This window comes from Cupressus sempervirens, chromosome 7 (assembly GCF_028749045.1).
Source record: "Cupressus sempervirens isolate cs-2001-9-10 chromosome 7, ASM2874904v1, whole genome shotgun sequence".
Classification (NCBI taxonomy): Eukaryota; Viridiplantae; Streptophyta; class Pinopsida; order Cupressales; family Cupressaceae; genus Cupressus; species Cupressus sempervirens.
In genome coordinates this window covers 798,294,084-798,314,126 of record NC_143124.1, presented here as the reverse complement: position 1 = coordinate 798,314,126, position 20,043 = coordinate 798,294,084, and the positions used below count along the sequence as shown (strand labels likewise).

General features: G+C 37.2%; 1 protein-coding gene across 2 annotated transcripts in view; it reads right to left on the bottom strand.

The window, feature by feature from the left end:
- Nucleotides 1-13,442, bottom strand: part of LOC149549771 (acyl-coenzyme A oxidase 3, peroxisomal-like) — a 59,453-nt gene extending 46,011 nt beyond the window's left edge. Inside the window, exon 1 of one of the 2 annotated variants that reach the window (XR_016354139.1) lies at nucleotides 13,050-13,340. Coding sequence is in view for 1 of the 2 variants with exons in the window: in XM_089793036.1 (XP_089649162.1) it covers nucleotides 13,050-13,200 (151 nt within the window). In the remaining variant the exon portion in view is untranslated. Of the gene's footprint in view, nucleotides 1-13,049 lie in introns of both variants that reach the window. The other variant, XM_089793036.1, reaches the window with a different exon arrangement.
- Between the last annotated feature and the right edge of the window lie 6,601 nt (nucleotides 13,443-20,043).

The following is a 20,043-nucleotide window of genomic DNA, read 5'->3' as shown; positions in this document are numbered from 1 at the left end:
ACCTTCCATGTCGTCTTTTCCCCCACGGACAGAGACACCATCCAAAGGGAAGCAACTGACCTTAGAAGAAACGCAAAAACAGTTGAGAGAAGATTAGAAGAATGCGAATTTTGAGGAAGATATATCCTACAAAGATTATGCAGATCTAAAAATGAGATATTCGGGAGGCAGAAACAAAGGATATTTTAACAATGATCTCAGGAGGAAGTTGAGTAAAGTCAATTTGTCTCCATTTGATGGATCTAGATCCATATCTGCGCAAGTGTGGGTAATGAAGGTCGATACTTACTTCTAATTGAATACTATGCCAGAAGAAGAAGCAATCAAATTCGCAACATTACACTTGGAGGGAGTCGCGCATGAATAGTGGCATCACGCCACCATCATACTAGGGCATGATCAAGTAAATACCTATGCAGAATTCACTGAGAGATTGATAGATCGATTTGATGGTAAAGATCCGGAACTCAATTTCAAAAATTTGGCATAGCTAAGGCAAACTAGATCGGTTGACCAGTACATTGCAGAATTTCAAAAACTCTTTGTTTTGGTCACGGACATTTCTGAAAGAAAACAAATAGTGCTCTTCATGGACGGGCTTTTAGAACCACTGAAGGGTTGGGTAAAATGTTTCAATCTTGCCACCTTGTTGGAGGCCATTAAGAAAGCATGGAGTATGGCATCGTCGTCAGCATCATTCTCTCGGGTTACTCACATTCCAAACTGCTGATGTTTCCGAGGGACAAAGATAATAAACCTTCGCCAAGGAAGTCGTCGTTGGACGAAGCTACTAGACAAGAGCTCCGAAAGAAGAAACTATGTTTCAACTGTAAAGGACCATGGGAACCTGGACACAGATGCCTTGGAAAAGGAAAGATCCACTACATTGAGGTCATGTCTGATGATGAGGACGAACAGGAAGATATACCCACCGAAGACAGCCAACACCAAAAGGACACCAAAATGGTTAGTTTGAACTGTACGGAAAGAATTGTAGCATTGGTACGACGCAGAGGAACTATTGCCCTAGTTGGTAGCCCAAGATGCACAGTGTTTCGTGTATGGGGAACCCTTCAAGGACAAAGGGTTATGGTGATGCCCAATAAACTCCACTCTGGTGAAACGAAGAGGTCTACCTATAGAGATGTATGCAGGATTTCAGGTCAAGGTTGTTGGAGGGACTCTCTTGCCCTGCACACACCTTGTTCCTCAGCTAAGTATCACAATGGCGAATCACACGATGACCGATAATTTCTTCATAGTGGACCTTGATGATATGGAATTATTCTAGGCATACAGTGGATCAAGACACTTGATGAATACACTCAGAGTTTCAAACGGATGGGCTTCACTTTTGTTGTCGATGGAAAAAAGGTTGTTCTCCGCGGAATGGCAAATGAAGGTCCGAAGGAAGTTTCTGCACATCGGATGGAGGCAATTTTTCGGCGTAATGACATTGCTTGGACTGCACATTGTTTTGTCTCAACAAAACCTATAAAAGGGCAACGGTCACCTCCCCAAAATGATGATCTCCAGAATATTTCAAGTAAATATGATCAAGTTTTTATAGACATTCCTCCTGGCATACTGCCTCATCGAGGGTTTGAACACACTATCAAGCTGGAAGCAGGGGCCAAGCCGTTCATAACCATACCCTACCACCATCCCAAGAAATTCAAATATGAGATCGAAAAGACGATTTAGGAACTGCTAGTAAAAGGATGGATCCGTCCTAGTTCCATCCCCTTCGCGTCATCAGTGGTTTTGGTCAAAAAGGACGGAATGATGCGCATGTGTGTGGACTATTGTGCGTTGAACAAAAAACAATAAAGAATAGATATCCCATTCCAAGGATAGATGAGTTGCTAGATGAATTACATGGCGTAGTCTATTTTTTGAAAATAGATCTTCGTTTCGGTTACCATCAAATCTGCATAAGGAAAATGTGGAAAAGACGGCCTTTCGATGTCACTATGGACATTATGAGTTCCTTGTCATCTCATTTGTATTAACAAATGAACCTGCTACATTCCAATCATGCATGAATCGCATCTTCAACAAACAATTGCGCAAGTACTTATTGGTATTTTTTGATGATCTTACTTATATCAGGACAAGAGAGGAGCACCTGAAGCATTTGGATGAAGTCTTCAGGATCATGAAGGAGCAGTCTTTGTTCGCCAAGCAATCCAAGTGTGAATTCGGTATGACAAAAATATTGTACTTGAGGCATGTTGTTAGTAAATGTGGAATTCAAGTTCATCAGGAGAAGATTCAGGCTATCCTTGATTGGCCTCCCCAAAAACCACTCGTGGATTTGTGAGGGTTTTTTGGACTGTGCAGTTATTACCGGAGGTTCGTTAAAGGATTCTCTCAGCTCAGGGCACCCTTAACGAATCTGACAAGGAAGGGGTCTTTCCAATGGAATGAAAAGGCACAACTCATTTTTGATAAGCTGAAAGAGGTAATGAGCACTTGTCCCGTACTTGCATTACCTGATTTCACTCGACCATTCATTCTGGAGTGTGACGCATCCGGAGAAGGCATTGGCGCGGTACTGATGCAAGATAGACACCCCATAGCTTATGAAAGCAGGAAGCTTACGCAAATGAAATGCTTATATTCCATCTACGACAAAGAGATGTTGGCCATTGTACATGCACTAACCAAGTTTTGGCAATATTTGGTGGGTGCCAAGTTTGTCATTCGTACGGATCACAATAGTTTGAGATATTTTCTGGAGCAATGGGACTTGAACAAGAGGCAACAAAAATGGGTAAGCAAAGTTCAGGCTTTTGATTTTGACATTGAATATGTGAAAAGAAAGAACAATGTGGTTGCAGATGCCTTGTCCAGGAAACCCACCATCTGCTCACTAAACCAGATTTCAACAGATTGGAAGGCACATTTGTTGGTAGAATATTCCAAAAACACATTTGCCTATGAGCTAATGGATGGCAACACCCAGGCTGATCGGTACAAAGTGGTGGACGACATCATTTACTATAAGAGTTATATATTTTTAGTGCCAAAAAATTTTAAAGGAGGTACACGACTCACCTTTGGCAGGACACCTGGACTTCCTCAAAACTTACAAAAGTTTCAGGGAGAGGTTTTCATGAAAAGGATTTAAAGGAGATGTATTGTAGTATGTAAGAGAGTGTGCGGTTTGCTAGCAGAAGAAATTCGAACATACTCTACCTGTCGGGTTACTGCAACCTCTGCCAATTCCAGAACATAAGTGGGAAAGTATCTCAATGGATTTCATAACTGGACTTCCTAAGGTAAACGGAAAGGATTGTATTTTCATGGTGGTTGACAGATTGACAAAGTACGCACATTTCTTCGCCATCCCCTCAACGTTTCAGGCCGCACAAGTTGCCAATCTATTTTTTAGAGAAGTCTTTTGTTTGCACGTGTTACCCTGAAACATTGTCAGTGATCGGGATGGGCGATTCATCAGTATCTTCTGGATAGAACTGTTTCGATTGGCAGGGATAGAATTGTCACCAAGTACTAGTTACCACCCTCAGACAGACAGACAAACGAAGATTGTGAACAAATGGCTCGAAGGTTACCTTTGAAACTACATTTCAAATCAACAACGGGCGTAGGTCAAATGGATACACCTAGGAGAATATTGTTACAATACCACATATCAGATGTCCATCGAGATGGCACCATTCAAAGCACTATACGAGTATGAACCCCTTTCCTTCATCGACACAATTTTGGGTGACAATTGTGCACCAAGGGCGAGGGACTGGCTTCAGGAAGGACAGGACATACTGAGATGCTTGAAGGAAAACTTACAACGAGCACAGAATCAACAGAAAATCTACGCCGACAGACATCAGATAGAGAGAACTTTCGAAGTGGGAGACTTGGTCTATCTCAGACTTCAACCATACCGACAATCCTCATTGAAGAAAAAAGGGAAAGAAAAATTGAAGCCACGATTTTATGGTCCTTATAGTTGAAATAACCCCAGCAGGTTATAACTTATTCCAACACCAAGGAATCTTTATAGTTTAGTTGTTTGACGTTTCGTCAAACAGTTTGCAAGCAAGCTCTGTTACTTCCGAGATGTCCCTTACTATTAAGTCACTTGAAGAACCAGTACTGTACTGTGATGACTTGTCAAAACTTGGTATGCAACTGACAATTGGGTGAGGATGTGATGTCTTATCAATTTCACGGAATTAAGTAGCTATTCAGAAATGTAATACAGTAGCTTTAACCATATTCGATAAAGGAAATCTCTTTGCAATTCTTATTAGAAGCTGACAAATAATAACAGTGGTTAATTCAATTCTGAACTTGGTTTTTCAAACAATGAGGACAATGATATTAAGAACCTGGAATTTCCTCGCTTCTATGGATTGAGCCCGATTGTAATGCTGTTGTTGATCATTTACTTTCGATCCGGTTTGTATCAATCTGTTCTTAACAACCACTGCGTTCCTTCCAAATGGTGCCCAAACTGATGAAAACTGAATTTGCCCGGTGTCAAGATATTGCGAGCTCTGAATTGCATGCAATTTAGGATCGTTATATGAGACTAAAAATTCACTGTCCGCCCTCTTCAATGTGGATTCCGGAAATACGGCTGAGCTTGCGATTTTATCTAATACGCTTTAATCACTGATTTATTAATACCTCTGGCCAGACTCCATTGATGTTGCGTCTCAATCACTGATTTCATTAATGCCTTTCCCAAACTGGTGATGGACGCTGAAGGTTCACTATCGCCCTGCAATTCTCAATCAAAATGACCGGGTGATTGCGGTGGTCTATGCGATTTATATATTTTTAATAATTCGGAGCCACCCCAATGATGTCCAAACTGTAGGCGATTTTATTGATCTGCTGCCGAACTCATCCGAATCTTCCTAACACATGCTCTTGCTGACGAATATGCCCTGTGAGACGTGCAGTAAACTTCGAGTGTAATACCCGTCTGGAGCGCTTGAGGATTGTGAGTTTTTGCTTCCCACTCTTGCTGCGATTGGGTTTCCAAATCGAGTCAAAGAAAAGCCTGGAGTAGCTGCAGGCTCATGCTAGTAATACATCCGACCACTGATATAGCTGTGCAACGAATGTCCCTAGCTCTGGCCGGCCTGATTTCAGGAATAATGCATGTCAATGCAATCGATGTTCATAAGTGCTTCACCATAAAATGATCTTTGCAATTTGCCTTCGGCCCAGATTCGGCCCTAATGATATACGAAAGTGCTGCTGGAAGGTTGGCTCTGGAACTCGTTCTTCTATCCCCGATCTGTTCACACTGCGACCTTTCTATATAGAATGCTGAAGAAGTCGCCTTACTCCTCTTGCCCACTAATCTTGTAAAATAATGAACTCCAAACCTTGCAAATAGCTTAAATCTTTGAATATCAATTCTCAGAATGATCCTCCAAAATTTGGCCTTAGGCCACAGATTTTTGCCCCGATGAAATGACTGTAATGTCACCTCCAATCTGCAATAATTCAGGTGATATTTCACACCCTCAAAATTGCGAACCAATTGAGAGTTTTCGTTCTCAATGGCCAGTTGTGACACTTGCAGAAACCCTAGGCTCCACAATGCACATGTGATTGAATCACAATCTGATATCAAGAGAGAAATAAACAACTGCTTGATTAGAATGGAGCCCCGGGGTGCCTATTTATTCTTTTCCCTCCACTTTCTCCAGAAGCTTCTAGAACATTATTTTATTTTATCTGTTAAGTGACTTTATAAAATATTTTATAATTCAAGTCACTTTATTAAATTAATTAAATATAAAGTTACCTTTTAATATTTATTTATTTGATAACTTTATAAATAATTAACTTAATATCACTTATATATTTTAATTAATTAGCCGTCCTCATAAAATATTCATTATTTTGAACAACCTAATTAATTAAATTAATTAAATCAGACTGCCTTCGAAAATGGGGACATGACAATCGTGTAGTTCGCCACATCGGTGAAGTTGCCTATGAGCTGGAACTTCCAGAGGGGAGTCGTATTCATAACGTTTTTCATGTCTCCTGCCTTAAGAAAGTTATGGAACAGAACGTCACAATAGCGGCAGACCTTCCACCACTCAATGAACGAGGAAAGCTCATATTGGAACCAGCCGAGATTATCGAAGTACGTGAGAAGACCCTGTGGAACCGCACAGTGAAGGAATATTTGGTACATTGGAAACATTTTCCATTGGACGACGCAACGTGGGAGGGCAAGCACATTCTACAGCATCCGGCATTGCATTTGCTTGAGGATAAGCAAAAATTTGGGACAGGAGGACTGTAATGTTCCCATTATAAAATAAATTTTAATTAAGCTATTGTAATTGGGCCAATTGATTTAATATATCTCGGACCCATTTTTATTTTTGTTTCTGTAGTTGTGTTGTCGTCGGCTATCTTTGTACACCCTCGGAAAGTTTTCCCTAATGGATATTTAAGCATGGCTTGTAGGTTGTCATTAGGTATGTGATTTGATTATACTTCTTGTACTGTGAATTCCTATTGGGATTCTCTGTTGTTTGCCATTTCGGAAGTGAAAGACCTTCCCTATTTAGCTTGTTTCCAATTTTGGTGGGATTCAAACCTCACCCTATTCCATCGCCTATAATACTTCACTCGGATCTGGCAAATCGGAGCACCTTCATTTTGCAAATTGGAGAAGTCATTGTGTTTAAATTGATCAATTATTTGTTGACTAACTGGGTAATTCAATCTCTTTGTTATCTGCATTTTAACTTTCTTTGTTTCACCACCCTTACCCCTACTCCATTGTCTTCAACTCCCTACATCACCCGTACGGCCTAGGCATTCCCCTTCAGGCATACTGTACGGCCCAGGCATCCCCCCTTCAGGCACACCGTATGGCCAAGAGTTCCACCCTATGTATGGCCTTCCTTGAACTCAACATACAGCCAACCCACCAAGCCACCATACGGCCCACTTAGTCTTCCACTGTACGGCCCACTACTTCACCATACGGCCATACAGCCCCAATGACATCGACCTCCCTCTCTGTACACCAATCCATCCATACCATACGGACCTGTTATTATAGCGTACGGTCACCCCTCACTGCATTGTAGTCACCATATAGTAGCATTTTGCCATCAGGTACTAGCATACGGTCATCATTGATTGACGTCTTTGGTAAAAGGTTGATAGTCTCCCAGTAGGGTTGCGACAAAAGGGCAACAGAACATCACATTTGCTAGTTGCATCAAACCTTTGTATTACTCTATATTCAGCCAATGTTGTCTCCACCCATTCTATTTGGTAATGCCTTTGAAAGCACAAACATAACATGGAGTCCAAAAAATTATTGTGCAACCACTCTCAAACATCAATCCAATTAACTTATAGACAAGAGTGGAATTTATCACAACTTGCAACACACTAAATAGCCCAACCTCCTCTATGGCTCCTTCAAAAGGAAAATTTGATAATTACCATTCTTACATTTCCCAGAACAGTCAATGGCTCTAAGAACATATGAATGAACAGATCATGTGAGAAGAATATTAATGAGTAGCCAATGACAAATATTTGTTCATCCATTCACCACAATGGAACAAACAGTCCCAATCCATGTTTGTCTTATCTCTTCCATTATTATGTTCATCTTTGGATATTGTTTGTCAAGGAGGAAGGTATACAGTCTCTGTTCTCGAAAAGGACCATAACAGGATCCAACTGCTATTGCATGTTTAAACATGAATTTGAATAAAGAAGACCTTAGCAAATGAAAAGGGATGGCATTGGCATAAAAAAACTTTTCCATGGAATCATTGGCTTGCCTGTGCTTTTGTAAATTTGTCATCCCTGTCACTCTAATTTTTTTAATTGTGGCTGTAGTACAAGTGGCCTTCCTCTTCTCTCTATCATTGTGCTCCCCAACTAAGAGATTGGAATGCTCATCAATAGATTGCATTGAACTAGATTAGCACTTTTTATTCTTATGTTTTTCCTCACTCTCCCCTACCAACATTAGCATTTGAACGGGTTTTTTCAAGTTTATACATCCACAAACTTTAATCCCATGGCCAGAATCACTCAATAAATGATGTTCAAATCTGATATAACTCCCACAGAAATCAGTATTGCAAACATGACACAACCAATCCTACTACCCCTCATTATTAGTGGTCAATTTGGTGGCAAATTGAAGCAGGGTTTTTTTTGGTTGAAAGGGCTTAAATCCAGATGAAGTGCATGCAAAGCGGTCTTTTGGAGCTACACTTTCAACTTGCAGTTATATTTTATTTTCATTACTTCAACACCTTCTTCATTGGTCACCTCATTCACATTTTCCTTGCTGCTTCTCATTTTGATTTATTTTGTTTGACTTTGAGAAAAACGAAAAATTGAAATAATGATTTTTAAACTAATACAACTATGAGGAAAACTAACACTGAAGGAAACAAACTTATCTACAAGCTGCTGAACCAAAGTTTCACTGTTTCTTTTCAAGAAAAAACCAAAAACAATTCAAACTTTGAGGTGTCAGACAGTGGTAGGTTGGTAGTGATAGCTTATTCACACTTAAAAGAAGGCATGGTTTCAGAGAAATGACAGCAATCTCCAGTTGCAGCGGCTAACACGACAATCTTCCATCCAAGCGTAGCATGAAAACATGAAAACAAAAATGTTTTTGAATGTTTTCATTTTAGGTTGTATAAAGGGGTGTGTTGGGGTTTGTGGGACCCCACGCCTCTACTAAAGTCTATTTTAATATAACTGTGTTTTTTATGAAATCGAACTCCCACAGTTATTTTGTATGTCAAGGATGCCTGGCCATCCTCCAGGCAGTCAAGGGGTGTCTAGGACATCCTCAGCCATCCCTAGGACAGCCAGGCTTTCCCTTGTTGTTTCCTGCCATCCCGACTTAGGGACACATTTTGGCTACATTTCCTCAATTTGGGGTCTTGCAGGATGCCAAGGGGGGGTTTTGTTGGAAACAAAGGTGGCACTCTTGTCTTGTGCCCATCTTGAAAACAAGAACGGAGACGTGGCTGTAAGGGCCCAGTATGTGTCCATGTGTATCCCTAACAATTTGTGAATTTATCATAGCCTCAAAAAACTTTTTCAGGTTTTCTTGGGAAAGAACATGCCATTTATTTGTGGGATTTAAACACAGATCAAATCAACTTGTAAATTCACATCAAACCACCAAAAAGAGGTGCTTGATTAGGCCCTTACAACTTGAAGGCTTAAAGACAGTTTTCTCCAATCGGAAATTGTCAAACAGCTACATGAAACACTCTGCAACATCTTTGTTTCAGGGAAAACTGACCAGTGCCAATGTGTTATTGGCCAAATCATGGGATTGATGACATGTGAAGTCATCCACTATAGTTCAAATCTCAGTAAGGGTTCACATACTAGAGACACATATATTTGAAGGCAGGAGCTGTTTCTGGGAAAATTTGGCAAATGAGATACCTTTCACATTGTTTTCAAGCCAAATGTGAGATGTACCCTTTCAGGCATTTGACAATACCTATCACAGGCATAATTGGCAGAATAGATATCCCCTGTGATGGATGTTGGGAACCAAGATTGAACATTAGCAAGCATAGGTGGATTCAACAGAACAAATATCATGTTGGGGCCATTAAATTATCAGATTGAGCCTTGTGCATTTATGACCCTTAGCAGATGTGGCGAGACTTGTCAAAATGTATACACCCTTGTCTTGGCTATTAAGCCAAATATGATTGGGAACCTTGCATGCACATGTAGATTTTAGTAAAATACATGCCCACGTGTTGGTGCTACTAAATTGAATGTCAGATTGGCCCTTGCAGACATCTGACCCTTATGTTGCAGACAATTTGACAGAATAAATAACCCCTGTAGTAGCTATTATGCTGAAAGTGAAATTGACCCTTGCATGCATTTGAAACTTCGCTGATTCTTGAATTTGCAAAATCAGGCTATTAATTATTATTTAAAACAAGTCCTTTAGAAGGAGAATATCTTCATAATTAAGAAGAAAGAAATGCTTGTATATCTCTGGTATGCTTCGCATCAAATTCCAATTTATTTACTTTCAGTTCACTGTAATCCATCACATAATGCAAAGCTACCCTTAGGCAGGGATCCCATGAGGGGGTCTTAAGCTCTAATTTTTTAGAAGAGAATGGTCTCATGAACAAAATTTTGTCTAGGTACAAGATTATTTGGAATCTTCTATTTCAAAATAGGAGTTACTTTTAAGCATTGCATATTTAAGCGGATAAAAGAGGGTGGGGCTAGAAATTGTCCCCACAGCTTAGGAATGTTGTTTGCCACTTGTCATATATTTAATTTCAGAATTGTCTTAAAAATAATTTTGGAAGGAAAATGATTGCACAAAGTACAGAAGACAAAGGTATTGTATTTATAAGACAGGTATTGCAAGGGTTTCCCATTAGACTGGACTACTAGTGTGGTTATCCCACTTTTTAAGAGCGGTGATATCAACAATCCATCGAACTACCCCACTATTATGATTAACCCGCTTCTCGGAAAACTTTTTGGGAGCATGATAGAATGTAGAATCAGAAAATGGGCAGAAAGTGAAGGTAAAAGAACAAGAGGGCAGGCAGGTTTCAGATCCAAACACTCCACCATTGACCATTGCATCACTCTTCGACACATAATAGAGAAAGTGTGAGACTATCAAGGGGAAGAAGCTTACTGTTGTTTTGTTGACTGCAAGAAAGCCTTTGCCATGGTGCCTAGAGACAAGTTATGGAACAGAATGAAAGAATTGGCATCCCAAATGAATATAAAGTAGTGATGCATAGATTATATGAGAAAGTCAGAGCCAAAATCAGAACTAGTGATGGTATGTCCAAATGTTTTGGGAATGGACACTGGTGTCAAGCAAGGATGCCCTTTATCCCCTACCTTGTTCGGGCTTTACATCAATAAACTGGAAACTTGGTTAGATAACTCGGAGGGGGAGGGTGTTCAGTTGGCAGGGTATGTGGTGAAGCTTCTTCTATATGCTGATGAACTATTTTGGTAGCAAAAGCAGGTCAAGGATTAAGAGATCATTTAAGGGCCTTAGAGAGATTTTGCCATGAAGTTAGTATGCGGGTGAATATTTCCAAAACCAAAGCCATGATTTTCTCTCTAAAGAGAAAGGACGAGAGTACTACATTCCTTTTCGAAGGCAGCCCGCTGTAAATTGTGAAAGAATAGAAGTACCTTGGGATTGACTTTCATTATAAACTCAGTTGGGAGACTTGTAGAGTGAAAAGGATTCAAAGGGGTTGGAAAGCTTCATTTCTACTCTAGAATAGATGCAGGACAGTGGAACTATGGGATTGGAAAACTAAGAAGACTATCTTCGGCTTGCTAGTCATGCCAGTGGTCCTTAATGGTTGCGAGGTGTGGGGGGGCAGCATGTCAAAATGTGGTTGGAGGCAAATAGAGAGAATTCAAAAACACTTAATCTCAAGCAATCTCAAAGTCAAATCTTTCGTTCCCTATGAAACTCATTTGTCAGAAGCTGACGCTTTTTCATTAGAGGCTTCAGTGATAGTTTGGTTACTTGGCTACTTAAAAAAGATGGAAAACATGCATGACCATTGGTGCCCGAAAATTGTGAAAGAAGAAGCTCTTAACTGTAGGAAGAAAACTTGGATGAAGCAAAACATTAAATGGATGGATAAATGAAACATCAAGGTGTGGGAGTGTCTAATCAATAAGGCGGGCATAAAAAAGTTTGTTAGAGAAAAGTTTCAAAAGGCCATGTGGAATAATAATATTGGCAGAAAAAGGGCTTATTACATTAAAGAATTCAACCCAACTGAGGATCGTGGCGAGAAAGCATACCTTGGGACCGCTATTAAAGGTAAGGCAAGGTTGTTATTGGCTCAGTTGAGGACTGAATCCCATCACCTCCGGTGCAAGACGGGCAGATGGAAGAGGCCCAAAGAGGCTTGGGAGGAGAGTATATGTATGTTTTGTAGGATGGGAGCTATTGAAACAAAATGGCATTTTCTCTCTGAGTGCACAGCTTATGACAACATCAAAACTTACTGTGATTTCATCCAAAAAGTGGACAACATGCATAGTTTATTTGAAGTTGACATGATCAAACAAATGGCAGATTTTTTGGTTAAGATCCATATCAGAAGATTGGAAATGGAAAGAAATATGGAAGTTGCTTGGCATGTTCTGTTGGTCCCATAGACTGCTGTGGTCTCGTGGACATCATTAAAATCGTTCATTCATTCATTTATGAAACTCTTAAGTTGAACTAGACAACAAAATTCAAGGGACCACTGCCTTCAAAATATTCCTGAAAAGTAGCAAGCAGCTCCAGCTCTATTGTTTAGGAAGCCCCATTTATAGGACCTCAATGTTCGAAACTTTGTTTGCCATTAAAACAGTTCAATAATATTTTTTACTGCCCGAGTGCCTAAGAAATTAAAACAAATAATCGCACTCTCTTTTTCTTGAGAAAGGAGAATAAATATCCCATACTTATTGCAGCCCTAGGCATCGGGTGCACAAAACATTGAGCTTCTTTGGCTTAAAGCTAAGGACTCAAGAGTATTGATTCGTGGTGGATTATTAATGAGAAAAAGTATTGTCACCTATTGACCAACCACCATTTGACATCTGGTAGTTTCTTTAGCATGTACAAACAATCATCCTTTACATGGTGTAGGGTTTTCGCATTCTGTGAAAAGTGATCCATTTTTTATTTGGGAGATTTTAGCGATAAACCAGCAGACTTTGGACTCTCAAGTAGTGAGAACTTTGGATTCAAAAAAATCTCATCTGAGTAGGTTTTTATTTTATTATTATTATTATCTTAAAAACCTCCAAAATTTAGAAAGAAAACCTAAAACTATACAATACGAGTATTCACAATTCAAGTTAAAATTGCACTGGCTTTCTTCCGAACAAGTTCTTATGTTTCCAATTATCATGGATACAGAAATTAAGGGCAATGGACCACAGAACAGCAAGTTCGTAATATTGAAGACAATTAAACATCTAATACATGAATCTATATAAGAAAGGCTCACTTGAAGCAGATTCTGGTGGAGAATATTCCAAGCAATGAAGCTGCTGAATCCCATCAACCCCACCACAGCCATGGCGATGGAAATGTAGATGTCTTGCAAGAATGGATGATCTTCTTAAAAAAACCGCATTTTCACAGTTTATTTTCTCCATATTTCTCAATTGCTACAATCGATTGAGCGTTGTTTTGCCCAACTAATTATATCTGATTGATGAATTGGGTATACTGAACTTATTAAAGTGCCCTCTTCATTCCTAGTTGTTGGGTACTGTGAAAATATAGCAGAATTATCGAACTGTAGAAGTAAACACAAGATGATTCAATTTGCTTGGACGGCTTTGTTTCTTATTGTTGCCAGTTTGTCTCCCACGTTCAAAACAACGGTCAATTTTCGCTTCAAATGTTTTCGGCACTCCATGGTAAAATAGTTTATCAGAGACTAAAAAATAAATATTTTATTAATAAAAATGTATAATAAAGACATATGGCCTCCAAACTTTATTATTGTCTTAAATATATTATTAATTATTAAAATTTATTTATTATAGTATTATTGTTGGCTTGGTGGGTGACTGGGGTCATTAAGATGGAAGGATGAATTTTTTTTTTTTTTTTAATTACAAGACATCGACGTGTCATGGGCATTTTAATGGATGTTATGTCATGAATAATTTCAATCATTCTAATATGTTTAAAATTTTATTTATTTAATTATGTTTAGTAGTTTGATTAAGATATATAATTTAATTATTAAAATAAAATTTATATAAAACTTTCTTATAGGTAGATAGAAAATTATCAAATTAAGCAGGGTATTTCTTATAGTTAGATAGAAAATTATCAAATTAAGTGGAGTAGATATTGCATTGTTTAAATAGTCATGTACATGGTCATTTAATATAAAAGTTCTAATATGACTCAAAAATATATATTTAATAATCATTTTAATCATTTTAATTTTTTTAACATTTGGATTAAAAAAATTATATGCTTAGCACATTCATCTTAAATAATTATTAGAGAGATCTAAGAGTATTTTGGCTTGTCTTGGTATACATGTTACCACCTATGTGACTTCAATATCATTGTCATCCTCATGTGATACGATAATTTTGAGCAAGAGACAATCCACGTTTATTGCAAGTTTTCTTTGTTCCCTTGCCTTCATATCATTTTTTAAATTTCTCTCTTTATATAAATGGTTGTTTGTTATGCTAAACCCACCTTTGATGTTAGGGTTGTTGGTTTTAATGCTCACGAAATGGATCTGTAATGTTGGTGCAAGTTCATTTCAAAGTTGGTTCATGAGGTAATTCTTCTACTCGTAATGCTATTTCTAAAAGAAATCAAGGTATGTGAAATACATACATACATGACATGTGTGAATATGTATATGTGCATTTACATACACACATATATATGAATGTATATGTACATGTAGATGTAGATGTGTGTGTGTGTGTGTGTGTGTGTGTGTGTGTGTGTGTATTTATATGTATGTATGTATGTAGGCACACATAGAAAATATATTTGATAGGAATATCACTTATCAAAGATGGAGAGTAGTTTTGACAATATAATAGTACCTGCAAACTCACTATTTGATCTACCTTGTCTCAAGCATCTCATAAATAGAAGTAATATAAAAAATTATTAAATGGTAATTACAAAGCCATGGGGTAAAACCACCTAATAAGGTGATGCAATCATGGTGGGGGAATCCTCTAAGAGGACAATCCAACCTATGCAGTAATACTCATACAACAGAAATAACACAACAAGGAGCAACAAGGAACCAAGAGAATGCAAGAACATATGTCTACTTCATTAAAGAATCATGAAATTACATACAATTGGCGAGCAATGTGTAGGTTTACATTACAAGCATGTAGGTTTGATTGCAAACAAAAATTTGGACTTGTTCTTCTAATTGAACCTTTGAGATTTTATGTAATGCTTAGCTATTCAAAACTTTTAAGAATTATCTTCCTAAGGATCAATTACATCAATATAGAACCTTCACAAGCATCAAGTGAGCCAAGGAAGATCACATTCTCCAAGATGAAGAAAACATATTAACAAATATAGTTCAAGACCTAAATTTGGAGGTACTCCTCCATAAAGATTTGACATGAAGTTTGAACCAATAGGTAGGTTGGCCACAAATTTAGAAATATCAAAAAATGAACCATGTAGCTTCACAAATCATAAAATCACTTTGCATGATTGGAAACTCTAGCTAGTCGTTAAAACATAAAGAACAAATGGGTATGAGCAAGAGTTCAATAGATCTCCACCATGAAGAAATAGATCAAGGTCCAAACCCGCACAAAGATTAAACATAATGTTTGGAATATGCTATGAGGTTTGCAAGAAATGATAAGCCAACCCGAAGAAATGCTACAACAAACACAAAAACTAGCTAGACATGAAAAAATTGAAATGAAATATTTTTGGTTGATTCAAGATTATCATGAATCCAAGGTGTTCCTACATCATACACCTGGGATTATTTGAAAAGTGAGCCTTTGACGTTGTTGGGGCTAAAAGAAAACCAAGAAGGTCTACCTTAGCCTAAGAAATCCATGAAGAATCATTACCTAATATGCTCTTCCACTTCACAAGATACTCATATTATTATTTTCCTTTTGTGTTTCTTCTAGTTCTGTGATCTAAGATCTCTTCAATCTCATACAACTTCTTGTAGAAAAGTGCTTATTCAATTCTAATCCACCATCATCACTAAATTATACTTCATTATAATCATATAGGTCTACAATATTGAATATAGGTGATAGATCCACATTATTTGGAATCTCAAAGTCATATTTATTACTAGAATCAAATTTATTCCAGATTTTACAAGTTTCAAACTTCCTCATCTTCAGCTTATTGTAAGTTCCAACTACAAATCTCCCTTTTCCTCAAATATAAAATCAATTTATCTCCTACTTGATATTCCTTGTGTCTTCTCTTCTCATCTGCCTTCTCCCTATGTCTTCAGTTCATGTCTTCCAAATGCTTATTCACTTGATCATGCAATGAGTTCATGTTCTGAATAATTTCTTTTGCTTACACACTCTTTTTATCCTTATGACCAATGTCACTCAATTGGATACTCCACGAGGATTCATCCCTAAAATAATTTCAAATGGTGTCTTACATGTATTCCTATTCACTAAATTATTGTATGTTGCTTTCAAGAAAGAGCTAAATCCCAATTTCCAACTTTGTCTCCAACCAAACAACTCAGTAAATTTCCTAACCTCGTACTCTCTACATTTGCTTCTTTGTGTTTTTTATGGGTGAATTGTCAAACTAAACCTCAAAACAGTCTTTATACTCTTACAAAGTGTCCTCGGGAAATAATCAACAAACATAGTTTCCATGTCTGAAACAATACTCATAGGTAATTCATGTAATCCCATAATCTCAATGAAAAATAGGTTATCTACATGTGGTACTTCAGTTGTCTTCTTCATGGTATGAAATGTTTTATCTTAGAAAACATATCCACTATCACAAATATAGAATCCTTACCTTTTTGTGTCTTAGAAAATCTAAATATGAAATTTATGCTAATCCCTTAACATGGTTTATTTGGTATTGTCAAAGATTTGTACAATCCCACATTCTAACTACTCATTTTTGCAACTTGTCAGACTCCACAACTCTAAACAAAGTTCCTAACATCCTTATGATATGATGTCAAAATTAATTCTCGCTTACTAAAGCTAATGTTTTGTCAATACCAAAGTGTTTGTCTAATCCTACGCAATGGTTTTCCTTAGTCAATTTGTTTCTTATAGAACTCATAGGTATACACAATTGAGTTCCTTTAAATAACATCTCATCTTGAATGAAATAGTCCAATCATTTACTTTGGTCCATTACAAGAGGTTCATTGTGAGATTTCCAAGGTTCAATGAAATTAGTGTCATCCTCATACAAGGTCTTCAATTTAGCAAATCATAATATCCCAACTCCCTCTTTGTAATAAATTCCTTCTCCTACCCAATGCATCAACAAATTTGTTTTACTTTCACTTGCTTTAGAACAAAAGTATAATTCTACAAGAATTCTACCCATCTCATATGTCTCTGGTTCAATTTACCTTGACCATTCAAATACAACAATGCTTGATGATTCGTGTATAACACAACCTCCTTAGGCAACAAATAATGTCTCCACTTCTTCTAGGCTTGAAATATGGCATAGAACTCTTGATCATAGATTGAATATCTTCTCTTTGGATCATTCAACTTATCACTAAAATAAGAAACATGCCTTCCTTCTTGATTCAATGTTGCTCTAATTGAATTATCACTTGCATCATAATCAACTTGAAATACCTCCAATTGTCCACTTGAAATCTTTCCTATCTCCCCTCATTGTCTTGGTCATAGGGATACAAACTAAACTAAAATTTCTAATAAACCTTCGATAGAAACTAGCCAATCCATAAAATAATATTACCTCTCCCAAGCTCTCAAGTGTAGATCATTCAATAATTATTTTGACCTTCTCAGGGTCCATCTTTAGTCCTTCTACAAATATCGCATATCCCAAGTATACTATCTCTTCATAAAACTACATTTCTTGATGTTTATCAACAACTTCTCTTTTCTCAACCTCTAGACACTTGTCTCAAATACAACAAATGATTCTCTTTTGCTTTTATGAAAAATAGAATGTCATCCAAGTAAACAATTAGAAACTCATCGAATAATTCTTCATTACCTCATTCATCAACCAAATGAAAGTGTTATGTGCATTAGTTAGTCCAAAATACATTACCAACCATTCATGTTATCCTTCATTTTTCTTGAAAGTTGTCTTCCATCCATCACCTTCTTTGATCTGGGTCTAATGGTATCCACTCTTAAAGTCTTATCTTTTAAAAATATCTTGCTCCACTCAAATGATCTACTATATCATTGATCTTAAATAAGCAAAACATACACTTCACTATGATTATGTTTATGGCTCTAGAACCAATACAATATCCCAATTCTTCATTATTCGTAGGTGTTAATATTGTAGGTACTACATAAAGACTCAATTTATTAAAAGGTCATAATTTTTTGCTTATTAGAATAATGAATCCATTTTTTAAAATTATAAATGTTAAATTTATAAAAACAATCAACATCCCTAAAAGATGCATGTCCAAAAATCACAATTGTTCATATAGTGAACAACAAAAACAATAAAAACAAGACTAAGTGGTTGAAAAAAACAACATATAGAGCTTAGTAGCTCTGCAACTCTGTTTTCTCCTGGCAACTATTTGAATTTTTTTCCTGCCATTTCTTTGGTTGCTCCTCCCTGGTTTCTACCATGAGGATTGGCCCAACGTGTATTGACCCTAATCCCTTTGATTGAGGTCATTTTTCTTGATCTCGCCTTGGTTCTTAGATTTCAGGAGGTCTACTCTTCAGAGAACTCTTTTGAGGGAATAATCCCAATAAAGGAGATTTTCTTTAACCGCTGAATTTTCTAGATTTTCTCCAACCTGCATAGAAGTGTTAATTTCATAGTCATTTGACACTGCATCATTTGACATCCGATCAGAGCTTGTTCCCAATCAGCCCTAATCCAAATTGGCTTCCAATCTGCTACAATGACATAGGTGACATCTAATCAGATCCAATCTTGAACAAACCATACATCGCATTCAATGACCATTCCAATCCACTTATCATTGTGGTCTTCAACACATCCAAGAAAAATAAAAATGTGGGATCTCTCTGACCTCTTCGACCCAAATGCGGAGCTACATTGCTCAACGTGGCATCTGAGATATCTATGCAACCAAAGTGAACCTTTGCCCAGTCTGTCTCAGCCAAAAGTCTTAAACTTGTGCTCTTCCATCACAATGGTTCCAGCAGCACACCAACATCGAACACCCAAGAACTCGCAGGCAAAGTTTGGTAATTTTTCAAAAAAATGCATTTTGTGCCAATTTTTAGCATGTTTATTTTGACGCCCGTATAGGTGACACTGGACCATTTTTTTTATTTTTCATTTGGCGTCTATAGATCATCAATTTTAAGATAACATCTGTGTCATCAATTTTATATATAATTTGATGGTCATTTGACTATCATATGTGGGTTTTTCTTCTCTAGATCGATGTCCTTTTGACCATCAAAGTTAGGCTTTTGATTGTGTTGAGGTCATTAGTATTTGCAAATTTATACCCCTCACCAAATACAGTTTTGATTTTGCAATCCATCTTTGAGAGGTCATAACTTGGTCATCTAAACTGTTATTTTGGTATTTTTTTTTGGCTGTGTCCTAAAAAAATTAGTTGCGTTGTTAGTTTTTTATTAAGATGGACAAATTTTCTAGAAAGTGAACATTTGGGCGATTATATCATCCAGTGTTTGAAATTGCAACTTCAAAGACTTCATTTGGGTTCGTATGAACATATTTTCAAGTATTATTTTTTAATTAGAACAATCCAAATTTGCTATCATATTTTAGGCTTCTTTGGATGGAAATATCACTTTCAAATTCTGGTCTCATTTGGCATGTTTCGTACTTGTAATCAATTTTATCTTTTAGTAATCACGCATCCTAATTGTGTGAGCCTTTTATTGCTTCACAACTTATGCTTCAATAATAAGAATTAGATGTCCTTTTTGGCCAATTCTAGCAAGCCACTATTGTACACGGATGGTTTAATTATGGTGGTGCATTGACTAGTTTATCTCATTATTTCATTTTAGAAGTGCATTACGAATGATTTAACTAGATTGTTGAGAGAAAACTATAAGAAATGGAGTGAACTAGGTATTCCTCATCTTAGTGAGCAAAACATATTGCCCTATTTGTATGAGTCTATACCTACTAGTCCTCCTTTTGATGGGAACTCTTACACAAAAGTTCTCAATGTTAGCTTTTGGAATATGATGTAGATATTCTTGGTTTAGTTGATCAAGATGAGGCTAAGACTATTCCTGAAATTTGAACATTTCTTTGAGAAAAGT